The 13,815-nt window shown below is 29.4% G+C and overlaps 1 protein-coding gene across 1 annotated transcript; it reads left to right on the plus strand.

The window, feature by feature from the left end:
• Nucleotides 1-2,164: 2,164 nt before the first annotated feature.
• Nucleotides 2,165-3,448, plus strand: LOC126679210 (60S ribosomal protein L34). The gene is made up of 4 exons (XM_050374192.2): nt 2,165-2,322; nt 2,405-2,484; nt 2,872-2,981; nt 3,079-3,448. The coding sequence occupies exons 1-4, from the start codon at nt 2,244-2,246 to the stop codon at nt 3,170-3,172; spliced, it is 363 nt and encodes a 120-aa protein (XP_050230149.1). The 5' UTR covers nt 2,165-2,243; the 3' UTR covers nt 3,173-3,448.
• The last annotated feature ends 10,367 nt before the right edge of the window (nt 3,449-13,815 follow it).

Raw genomic sequence — 13,815 nt, forward strand, 5'->3', positions numbered from 1 at the left:
AATATGGAAACCCAAGTGATTTTGCCCAACAAGGCAAAAATAAATATTCATAATCATAAATGGGGGTTCCAATTTTTTTTTTTTAAATATTTATACTTATTACTAATAATAAAAGGCTTAACAGGCTAAAAATATTCAAATATTCAAATTTTTCAGATTTTTTCGTTTGTAAGCCAAACTTTCAAAATCTTCAATTTTAGCCCTTTTTTATTTTTCAGTTTTAATTATAGATCACCGCTCAAATTTGAATGGATAAAAATTCAATACACTTTATATTACTTCATGTATGGAATTTTTTATAGTAAAATGATAAATTAGAACAATATGAAGCAATATGAACAACATATTTAAAGAAGTCAATTTAATTTGAGTAATGGACTATAATTAAAAGTAAAAAAATAAAAAATGGGCTAAAATTGAAAATTTTAAAAGTTTGGTCCGTAAACGAAAAAAATGGAAGTATTTTAGATGACTAAGCCTTACTAAAAGTATGCTAATTAAAAATAACATAATTATACATATTACTCCCTCCGTCCTAATAGAATTGTCCACTTTTTCGATTTTTTTTCAAAACTCTTGTCTACTTTCTCTATTTAAAATTAATTGTTTTATATTGTCTCTGTTTGTATTTATTGCTATAATGATATCTATAAGTAAATAAGGTTTCTACGACTATATATGTTAAATAAGGGTATATAGAGAAAGTAGAAAAAAAGTGTAAAAATTTATAGAATTAATTGTGTTTTTTAAAACTATATGATAATATGAAAATAGACAACTAAATCTATTTTGACTGAGGGAATATAATTTTATGAATTACTAAAAACTATTTTATAAAATTTTATCTAATTTTTATGATTTTATGGATTTTATAAAAAAAAAAGTTTTATATATATATCTAATTGAACTTTATTTTTAACACAAGTCATATAGTTGGCTGATGCTAGTATTAATGGTTTTTTTTTACTTGGAGAGGAGGGAATACTTGTGAGAGGAATTAAATGCACAGTCAAATAATTTGATGCCTAGCGTATTAGTGAATTTAAGTAAACATCAAAGAGTATAATTTATAATTTTCTAAATAGGGTGACTTAATTATTTTGACGTTATCCTTAGAGTTTTTAATAATCATCCTTGAAAGTGTAAACGATTGGGATATTCATAGGTTATTTGAAATCGACTTGAAAAAAATTCAAAATCAACTCAAAAAAATTCAGGTTGAGCTTGAATTTGAGCTACTCCAACTTCATTTCGAGCCAAACTCGAATATGAATTATAGAAGCTCATGAGCCTAAACTAACCATTTCTAAATAAATAATATTTTATTAATACTAATTTTTTTATACCTCTTTTGTATGTCACATAAATTTATAAAATTATATTACTTCCGTCCTAAATTAACAGTTGTTTCTATTTTTTTTGTTTTAAATGATAGGCAGTAATTTATTACTTGAATGCTTAATTATATATATACATATTAACTATACTGGATTTATTAAAAACAACACATAAAATATTAAAATACAAAACTATAATAAATAAGAAAGTGTACTATTTTTTATAAAATAATTCATTTTATTATTATTTTTAATATTAATATTTATTTTAAATTGTCCATGAATTTGAGACGGAAGGAATATATTTTATGATAAAAATATGATAATTTTTTTTATTAAAGTAGATCAAATATTGAATGTGTGAAATTAGGGATGAGCATCGGTTTGGTTGAAATTTTTTCTGTTTTTTCGATTTTTGATTTGAAAAATTTTCAAACCGAACCGAACTTTTAGTTTGGAGGCAAAAAAATTGAACCGAACCGAGTATTTATCCCATGCAACCGTTTGCCACGTCATTTTTACATCAAAACAATGAGCATTTGCGATAGGAATTTTTTTAATTATTACTTATTTTTTATCATTCAATTTTCAATATGACTAACGCATAATTGGTTTGTACGAATTACATGGCGTAACGGTTGTGTTGTATAATTATCCACCACCAATTAATAACACATTTTGGGAAAAAAAAATTGATAACACATTGAAACCTGAGGTGGAATTTGGTCTAAATTGGGCCGGGCCGGGCCCGTTGACACGCCCTGGTGGAAGCAAATCTGAAGCGTTGATTTTGAATGGAACAAAAACCGTAGGATCTAGGGCTACTTCAATAAAAACCTTTGTTCTCTGTTGAAGCACAGCTCCTGCACTCGGAAACCAAACCCTAGAAGAGCAGAGAGATCGAAAATGGTGCAGAGACTCACGTACAGGAAGCGGCACAGCTATGCCACTAAATCAAACCAGCACCGGATCGTCAAAACCCCTGGTATTCTTCCCATTTCACTTTTGATCTGATTTTACGGTTTAATTTTCACTTTCAATTGACATTATTTTAATTTGCTCTGTAGGTGGAAAGCTGGTGTATCAGACCACCAAAAAGAGAGCAAGCGGTCCTAAGTGCCCCGTCACCGGCAAGAGGATTCAAGGCGTATGTTTTCTATAATTGCAATCTCTGTCCTGTTTCAATTTTACTTACAAGCTGCTATTACTGTTATCGTTGGATAGTTTGATTGTAATTTATCAATAATAATCGCTGAGCTATAATGCCGAAAGGCTAGCAGCATGAAAATTGACATGGGGAATGGGAGACTTGGACATAGATACCGCAAAATGACCTTATTCTAAGGTTTCCGATGTTTAAAATGACGTGTTTATGAAATGGGAAACATTGTTTGAATGAAGTGTCTGTGCTACTTAGAAAGTCGTAGACTGTAGGATGTTTAGTTAGCTGGGATATGTGATGTCTTCTTGTTTTTCGGGTTTTTGTTTAATGAGTGTTATTGGAGTTGTGATTCATTTGTGTGCATGTCTGCAGATTCCTCACTTGAGACCTGCAGAATATAAGAGGTCGAGATTGTCGAGGAACAGGAGGACTGTCAATCGGGCTTATGGAGGTGTATTGTCGGGTGGTGCTGTCAGAGAAAGGTCTGTTATCATTAACTGTAGGAATCCAAAGTTCTTGTTTGTGCTTGATATTATGTTGTGTGCACTGCAATGGTTTGAAGTGAATCTTATTTTGCAGGATTATTCGAGCCTTTTTAGTTGAAGAGCAGAAGATAGTGAAGAAGGTTCTCAAGATTCAAAAGTCCAAGGAAAAGCAGTCCTCTAAAAGTTAGGAATGAAAAAATATAAGATTTGGAGGAGTCGTCGAAACAGTCAGTGTTAGTGATTTATGGAAAGTATTAGGGGCATTCCATTTTCGATTTGTATTTTGATTTGTCTCTTGGAACTATGTTCTTCTACATTTACGTTATCATCTCTCAACTTATCTACAATTTATGCTGCAATTTTGTTCTGTTTTGAAGTACACTCTTGACGCTTCTTGAACTCTTGGGTTTATCACTTGTAATGTCAGGTTACTTGTTGATGTTTTTGAGTTTTGTTTCTTACAATTTCGTTGTGTTTTTAGCTTGCATTATAGAAATTAGATAGTCTGTTCCTATTGACCTTCATATAGCATGAGTGTAGATTATGATTATGAGGAGGCAAGTACTCCATAATTTTAGTTTATTGCTGTATGCGTTACGCCTTACGCAAGGAAATAGTGTTCTTATTTCGGCTTTTTTCAAGTTTCTAATACTTGATGGAAAACTCCATATCCAGGGGACCAGAGTTATCACAACCGATGGTTAAATGAATTTTGAAGCATAGTAGTATAACTGGTAACAGTAAAATGTTTATGTAATTAGACATTTTTCATTGTGTAACCTTTAAGGGCTAACCTTACCTTTCGTTAATTCATTATTTTCTCTTTTGGAATTGGATTGTTTGTTTAACCTGTGTTTTTTTTTTTCAATATGAAGGTTATGACTTGGAGAAGTAAAAAATTATTAAAAATTACGCCATTTACTAAACACCAAAATTGGAATCCCTTGTTGCTTCTTTAAATTTTTTGGTTCTTTCACTAATGTTTTGATGTCTAACAGTAAATTGATCATAAAATACACAGTAATAGAATAAGGAGCACTTAAAGCATGTTGCTAGGCAGACGAACCTTTGGATTTTACTTTCACTTTCTGAATCTAAAGAGTGACACGTATTCAAATTTTGATTAGTTTAACTTCAAATTAGATTAATGAATTTGTTTCATTTGTAAGATGGAAACATAAACCTTTGAGTAATATTGATACTAATTTGGCTTAATTGCTCCAAAAATTATCAACTTTCGCGTGTTTTTGGTATTTGACACGAACTTTAAATTTTGACATATAAATGCACGAACTATCAATTTTTTGCATATATAACGCGGGCACCGTTTTTGACATAAAACGGCACCGTTTTTTTACCTAAAACGGCAACGTTTTATACCTAAAACGGCACCGTTTTTCACCAAAAATGGAAACTTGGTCATATATGCAAAAAATTGATAGTTTGTGTATTTATATGCCAAAATTAAAAATTCGTGTTAAATACCAAAAACACGCGAAAGTTTGTGATTTTTTGTGCATTTAAGCCTACTAATTTTGATGTGCACGAAAATATTTTGACAATATGCATGTTTATAATTTTAGTCATTTTAGCAAATTTATCTTGTTTTTAAAGGGCCTAATTACTTAAAAAAAATGAGAAAATTAGGATAAATACTCTATTTTTAAAAATAATTTGATTTCCTACCTCAACAAGGAAAAGATAGAGAAAATACCTCACCATTTTAATGTTTTTATTTTTTTACTCTAACACCTATTTATATTATAATTATACATATCTTTTATTATTATTTTACTCTAACCATATTGTTTCCACTCTTAAGTGACAACTGTCACTTATTTTCTTTTTTTCTCTCTCCTTTTCTCTTTCTTCTCCATTCCTTTTCTTCTCATTCTCTGTTCTTTTTTCTTCTTCTTCTTCTTCTTCTTCTTCTTCTTCTTCTTCTTCTTCTTCTTCTTCTTCTTCTTCTTCTTCTTTATACCTTCTTCATTTTTGTTCTACTTCTTCATCGTTAATTCATCATTCCGCCGTCGCTCCGCCATCATTCCGCCGCTGCTCAGCCGTTTTTCGTATTTAATTTTAGCGTTTTTTCCTCGACTCGTGATGGGTTAATACGATTGTTTAACTTTCAGATCTAAATAAATTATTCTTGACTTTTTTCAATTTTAGATCTAAAAATCTGCATTAAAAACGTTTTTATACACAAAAATGATTTTCTGAAAAAAAAAACTGCTTTTGATTATCATATGAGTATCATCACTGCATTATCATGGAAGTATCATAACTCTGCAGAAAAAATCAATTTTTTTATTAAAAGACAGCGTTTGATTATCATGTTGTTATCATTATATTATCATAACATTATATGATTATGATAAGGTTATGATAATACAATGTACGATAATGATAACTAGATGATAATGAATTATAATGAGATTATGATAACTGGATGATAACGTACGTGAAAATATAATTATAAAAAGATTCATGACACCAGTATGATAACAAGATGATAATAAAATAATAAAGTTATGATAATAGTATGATAATATGATACATATATGTAAACAATTTACAGAAAAATTATGATAATGAGATGATAATGTAAAGATAATAGTATGATAATTTGATACCTGTATGAAAAAATAATTATAAAATTATGATAACGAGATGATAATGTGAAGATAATAGTATGATAATATGATACATGTATGAAAAAAATAATTACAAAAAATATGATAACCGATGATAAGGTGCAAATAATAGTATGATAATATGACCTAATTATACTTCATTATCATACTATTTTCTCCACATTATGATCTCGTTATCATAGTTTTTATGTAACTTTTTTTTCATATAGGTATCATATTATCATACTGTTATCATAACTTTATTATCATGTCATTGTCATAACATTATCATTTAGGTACAATAATACATTATCATCTCGGTATCATATGATTATATTATTATAACGAGATGATAATACAGTGATAACAACATGATAATCAATTTTTTTGTAGAAAATCTTTCTTTATGCAGTGTTATGATAATAACATGATAATACAGTGATACTCATATGATAATCAGATACTGTTTTTTTTATATAAAAAAATCATTTTTTTGTAGTGTTATGATAATCATATGATAATCAGATGCTGTTTTTTATGCAGAAAATCGTTTTTTTTCTCATCATAATAACATTTTTTCATGCAGATTTTTAGATCTAAAATTGAAAACAAATTCAAGAGTAATTTATTTATATCTGAATGTTAAAATACCGCAATAATCACCATGAATTAAAGAAAAAAATAAAATATGAATGAACAATGCAACGACGGTGGAGCAATGAAGAAACGGCGGCGAAGCGATGAAGGAACGGTGAAGAAAGAATAATGGAGAAGAAATAAAGAAGAAGAAAAAATTGAAGAAGAAAAAAGAAACAGAGGAGGAGAAGAAGAAGAAGAGGAAGAAGGAGAGAGAGAGAGAGAGAGGGAAGAGAGAGAAATATTAAAAATATGACAGTTGTCATATGATAAGTAAATATATATATACTTAGAGTAAAAAGTTAATAAAAAGTAGGTATAATTATAATATAAACATGCTTTAGAGTAAAAAAATATAAAAGCATTAGAATGATGAGGTATTTTCTTTATCTTTTCCTTACTAAGGTAGGAAATCAAATTATTTTAAAAACTAGAGTATTATCCTAATCTTCTCTAAAAAAATCCACCTTGTAGTTTTTCTTTTATACCCTGACCTAGGAAAAAGTTCATATGTACCTTTTTTTTGATTTTTTGTTTTCAATTGTATCCCAAGATTTAATCTTTTGACAATTTAATTAATTAAAGGATGCAAATATAAAAAAAATTAGAAAGGTTATATTATACTTTTTTTCTATTTGTAAAAATATAAACAAATCCTTCAACTTTAAAACTATTCAAATAAATCCTAAAAAGTAATCGTTGTAAATTTTTTTATTTAAAAAACTTTCGAATCACCATTGTACTTTTTCGTTTATGAATCCGCTACCAAAACCTGATAAATTTTTATTAAAAATATTTTTTTTTAATTTTTCCCGAAAAAAGGAGGAGGAGCAGATCTGTAAAAAATTTCATTTTGCATGCACAAATTTTAAATTTGGTGTATATGTGAGATTGTTTTTAGTTATGTCATTTTGAAAGTCTATACAACCTCTAGTTAAATTTTCATGGTAGTTGTAAAATTTATAAGTGATTTGTTTGATTTAAAGCTAATTAACATGATTTTCTGATTAAGCCTGTTAAATAGTGGATCTGGACATACTTGGAAAGCGATAAACAATATAAATATACTCTTTGCAGGTGATATACATATAGGTTAGAAATACTTTTAAACCTTAAAGTTTTAGAGTGTCTGACAGTTGTCTATTATCTGTTTTTCTATGCAGTCAGATTCAGGATCCAGGCAGAACATATAAGTTCTTCCTCTGTTCAATACAAGTCTGATGGGCTAAACCAGGTTAAATTCCGAGTTTAAACGAACAAAATCTAGTTTGGAAGTTGCTTGTCCAGCAGGCTTAGGCTTTGAAGCCTATGATGATGTGGAAGTCCACAAGATCTGCAATGGCAAGCTAATGCTAACTAGTATAGGTCTGAGATATTATAAAAATAAAACAGGGCCTAATTTTGAGTTTAAACGAGGCTGGAAATACAAAAACGAGACTTGTTTCTGAATTTTATTTTTATTCTTCGGAGGTGTCATGTCCATTATCGCCTCTGCGTTTGCCTCAATTCCTCTTTAGGATATCATGAGTCCCAAGAATTTTCATTCTTCGATTCATAACGGCATCAAGTCGTCTCCATATACTTGAACTCTCTTTCCAATCTCATCATTAAACATGAAGTTCACGAGCCTCTGGTATGTGGTTTCGGCGTTTTTCAAACTGAAGGGCATTGTATTATAGTAATATGTTACCCCGTCAGTAATGAATGACGTTTTTACTTTATCTTCATCCTTCATAAGTATGTGATGATAACCATGTGATGCGTCAGCGAGGCTTAGCATAGGGTGTCCCGCCGTTGAGTCGACTAGTTGATTTATGTCCGGTAGCGGGTAGCTACCCTTTGTACATGCTTTATTCAAATAGGTGTAATCTGCACACATTCGATTTTTCCCGTTTGTTTTTTTCACAATTAATATATCGGCGACCCATTCAGGGTAATGAACTTCCTTAATAAATCCAGCTTTCATCAATTTTTCTACTTCGTCAGCAAATATTTTTTGTTTTTCTACGAAGAATTTTTTTTTCTGCCTGACTAGCGTCACATTTTCGTACACGTTAAGTTCATGGGTGATAGTTGCACTCAATTATTTATGAGGCTTTTGAGGCGAATGTCTCTGTGTTTTTCTTCAGGGTAGCAATAATTTATTTTTTGATTTTAAGGGCTATTTTGGCCCTTAGCTCCACTTTCTTTTCTTCATCCAGCTTCAACTTCAGCATTGGGCTCTTAAGTTTGTAGTCTTTTTTCTCCAATGTCATGTTTTAACATTTTCTCGATTGTAAAATTTATAAACGATTCGGCTATTTGTAGCATTGTCGGGCGATCTCCTGATTTCCTCGTAAAGTGATGATTTCTTTGCTTGTTGGTATTTTTATGGTGAGTGCTTTTATGCTGGTTACAGCTGCCGAATCATGGAGAACAAGTCTCCCCGGGATGGCGTCATACGAAAGATCGACATTTACTATGTTGAATAATATTGCCAATTTTTGATCCCTTTCTCCTTTTCCGATCTTTACCATTAGAAATTTTGCTCTCAATAGAAAGATGTGCGGTCCTCTGAATCCTGTCAACAGGATTGTGACTTTGTTTAATTTTGTTGATTTCCTTCCTATGCACTCATAAGCCTTTTTGGTCATCAAATATTGGCTGTTCACTTAAAGAGGTTCTCATACAGTCGATTTAATAAGAATAAGCTCGAAACTCATGTCGATTTCCCAATACGTGATTTTGATATTTCAAATTACATTTCTCGCGAGGAGGATGGACAGGTTTTACGAGCTGTATGCAATAATTAACCATTATGGATGCATGGGAGGTGGTCATTATACTGCATTTATTGATGTAACTGCTGTTTTTTTTCTCATATTCTTTTACTTTGATGAGAGTTTGTGCAGATGTCTTTAGTATATATCACATGCAATAATTATTTACAAATATTTTATTTTGTTAATGTGTATGCAGCATGGTCAAGGTAGGTGGTATGAATTCGACGATGACAGCGTTATTCCTGTTAATGAAGACAGAATTAAAACATCTGCTGCTTATGTCCTCTTTTACCGAAGAGTTGCTTGACCTCATTGTATACTTGTTACTGTAATTTACCATCTGCCGGAGGCATGAGGTTGAAATTAGTGAAAACACATTGCGGAAAAGGTATTTGATCCGCTGTACAGTTTTTTGGAAGGTTTTGATGAATGGCAGAATTTCATTTTTTTTTTCAAAAGTAATTCTGCCTTGCAATATATATATAAAATATAGTTCAGAAAGAACGACGATCATTTTCTCAGCATTTTTTTGTCAGAAGGGGATTGTTCCCTTTTGCTCGAAATGTATAGAGTTTAAATTGGATAGTTTTTACAATTGATGAAGGAAGTTTGATACATTTCGACTCGCGGATTCTTCAAACGACTTCACTTGGTCTTTTATTTTTAGGTACATCATTCGATGATAGAGTTAACTCTGCATTTACTGTACATGCTTAGAATGATATTCATTATATATGAACTTGCCTGAAAAATGGTTGAAATGATTATGAATTTTTTGATGTTATGTTCATCACTGACATTAAACAAGTGACAGCAGTTGATGAAACCAATCATAAACTTAAATTTTTAGCAATTAGAGTTTGAGAGTTGTCTTTGAGATGCCCATTTCGGATGCTTAAATATGATTTGGGCGAGGGCCTTCTACAGGGAAGTATTATTTGTTCCAATAATTTTGTAGAACAATTTTTTTATTGATATTTATATGCGCTCTAATTCTTTTAAATTTTATTTCTAATTTTAGAAGTGAAATATGTTAGTTTTAATATTTGATATAAAAATATATACAAATCTTGAATTAAATTTATGCACATGATAATAGAATGCATTTATATTTGCCGATACAGTTGCAGGTTAAAATTGTTCTTACTATAGATGTGTATAAAATAGGACAAGTATGCCCCTCTTTCCCAACAACAACGCTACTGCATAATCATTTCATTCCTTCTTTCTTTAAGATATGACACAGTTGTCGAGATGGCTCAGCAGAGAGTGTTATAGCCGATGGTAGTCATCCGACGGTGGTCGTCGACTTCTACAGGCGGTGGTTGTCGAACCTGCAAATGCGAGAGAGAGAAAACATAAATGAAGTTGATGACAAAAACAGGTATTTCTAATTGCATATCTGTTCTTGATTAATGTCTAATTTACTTACAAATTTGTATTCAATTAAGTTTTTAGCAATTGAGTTTTGGTGAATTTTCATTTTTTAGGTTTTGATTTTTGATTAATTTTGAAGTAAAAGCTTGATTCTTTGGTTTTATGAGTAATTATTATTAGTATTCCAATTTAGCGAGTCTTAATTCACCTAATTTAAACTGACATGAATGATTTTGATTTATAACAGAAAGAACGAAACCTTGTCTGTGTTATTCAATTTAGATCAAATGTTTTTGTAATTAAGTGAAAAATTGCCTTTACTTTTGTAGTATTATTTATGCATTGATGAGATATATTGCTGGTGATTGATTCTACATATAATGTTTGGGGTGGCATGAGATATTGATTTGTATGGTGACTTGCTCAAAATTGAAGGTAGTAGGAAAGCAGTATATGTATGATTTAGAGCTGGAATACATATTGAATTGGCTATTAGTAGTTGATTTTTGTATTTTGCAGAATGACAGCCTACTTTAAGTCGTTAACAAAACCGAATGGCCGAAGTACGCCACGAAGAGTGAAGAGGAACATAAAGAATTTATAGTTTTTACTTCATAAGAGAAATACAGAGTTGTTCGTAGCCCTGATTAAGAAGAAATTGTTACCTCTCCAACTACGCATTGCAAAGTGATCTTTTGTTTTGATGATTTACTATTCAATGTATCTATTATTATGCTATAGATCGATGATCATAATTAAAACAAGATTATCGAATTTGATAGGTTCGTTGATCAACCTCCAGGGAAAGAAGTCAAAACTACAATTTATAGAACTTAAAATGAAAAAGTGGTACGTAGAACTAGGTTCTACAATTTGTCAAACATGATTTGTAATGATTTTTATATAAATAATAATAAGAAAATATTTAAATCAAAAATAGTTATAAATGAATTCTTGAAATTTTAAATTGACAAGTATTTCAAAATCAACACAAAAATTCTAAAGCTATAACTATTTCAAAATAGGAAGAGTATTTAACATTTATAACTGATTAATAAATTTAAAATTAACTAAATATCAACTGAAAATCAACCAAATATATTGAAACGTGTTGATTTCAACTATTTTAATAAATTTTATTTAATATGTTGATACTATTCTTTTATAATTTGGCCAAATTTTAAATATTTATCAAATTTCAAACGAAAATAAAATAAATGTCAACTGAAGAACAACTAAATGTCAACCGAAAATCAATCAAATATCATTTGAAAATCAACCGAATGTCAATCAAATGTCAAATAAATGTATATAGTCCTTTATTCAAATTATATATTTATAACATCAGAAATAAATTGATTAAGTGAAAATTTAATTGATAGCATGCTGAAAAGTAAATATAAAATAAACTTAATGTGTACTCGGTATATTCATAAAACAATATGTATTAAGTATAAATTAAATATCCAAATACATGATTAATTATTAACTGAACTAATAACAAAATTTTATCAATTTTTGTTTACATCGAGTTACTTTTCAGATTGCATCGACTATACTTAAATTTAATTTTTGGTTTATACATAATAAAGAATTCTTATTATAAAATAGCAAATGTATGCACTATATATTTTAAAATTATTTTATTTTTAAGATAGTTTACGTTAAGTTTATTTCTAGTTGATTTCAAATTTATTTAATGTTCATTTCCTCCATGTAGTTTTATCAGGTTAACAAATCAAATTTTTCATTAGGTAAACAAACCAAAATAATATACCAACAAAGCAAATATTAACATTTGAAGCATACACCATAGCCATTGTATCATTCCGTGATTTTGTGAAATAAAAATTCCTCTTAAACAAATAGATATTTTATTATTTCATGTCTATTTCATACCATGAATCAAACATATACCCGATGTTTTAGAAATAACAATTCCTTTTCTCTTCTCTCTATTAATTTTTCTTATTATTGACAGAATTAGAGGTTGATCCCGAGAATAGAAATACCCTTACAGAGAACCCAAAACCTCAAATTGCAGCTTTTCTCATAAAACTTGATAACAAAAGAGCCATCAAGGTATGTATCCAACTTTGTATTTGCAATTTAACTCTGTTTGATTAAACCAACAATCGAACTCCTTTAACTTAGTTTGATTTTTTCCTTCAAAAATTGTTCAGTTTTGGGACATTCGGTTGATCTTTAGTTTATATTTGTTTGATTTTTGGTTGACATTTAGTTAATATTCAGTTGACATTTGGTTGATTTTCAGTTGACATTTAGTTGATTCTCGGTTGACATTTGATTAATCTTTAAAACTTGGCCAAATTATAAAATAAAAGTTTTAACATATTATATATAACTCATTAATACAGTCAAAATCGACGCTTGTCAAACTTAAAAAAGGACAATGGTAATAGTAGTTTTGAACAATGTCGCAAAAAAAAGTCAATTGGTTGATATACGGTTGATTTTCAGTTGCTATTTATTTTATTTGAAGTTTATTATCAATAAATTAAATCTTTTTCTTTTGTATAAAATAATTTATCTTACTATTAAGGGGGGGGGGGGGGGGGGTTAATATTATTTTTTTTTACCGGAGGGGGTGGTTAATATGAATTCCAAAAATGATGGATATATGGTAATAATAATTATTTTTCTTGAAAAAAAAATTGCTTATATCTAAAAATCCGTGTGTAGAGAGGTCGAGCACCAAATAAGTTTTAAATAATGGTATTTTATATATTTAAAAATCTGAAGTTGACAATAAGTTGATTTATGGTTAATTAAACATATGATAAAATAATATTAAAATCAATATAACTAAAAGTCAGTTAAAAGTGAAAAATAAAACTCAACAAACGACTTAATTCATCGCTACATACGAAAGATGAATTCAATTCATCAGTAAAATCTCTGCCAATCATCTAAACCGACTTTTTAACAATTGAAAAGCATGATTTGCAAATCTACTATTGAAAGCATAAAATTAAATCGAACATGAATCGGTCCCTCTAAAATAACATGACGAAATTTGCTATGAATAAGTGGTATCTCATAAAACTCAAGACAGACATTGTGGAAAAAACGTAGGCAATAGAATGGGGAAAATACATTTAATATTGCCGCATCCACATCACTGCAACATCCAATTAACAAATGCCAATCAAAACATAATTTTTCCAATTTTTCTATTTTATGTCAACTTTAATATCCAAAGAAAAGCAGGTACTGATTGTTTTTAACTTCCTTGTTAAAGATTAATTACTATTTGTTCTAAAGCTTTCTTGTTTTTAACTTCCAATTTCTTCAATTTATATCAACTATAATATCCAAAGAACATGAATCAGTTTATAACCAAAATTGAAATTGGCCCTGAAAACTTTTGGTACATTAATTAAAAAACCACATCTACCCCAT

This window comes from Mercurialis annua, linkage group LG4 (genome assembly GCF_937616625.2).
Source record: "Mercurialis annua linkage group LG4, ddMerAnnu1.2, whole genome shotgun sequence".
In the NCBI taxonomy this organism is placed as follows: domain Eukaryota; kingdom Viridiplantae; phylum Streptophyta; class Magnoliopsida; order Malpighiales; family Euphorbiaceae; genus Mercurialis; species Mercurialis annua.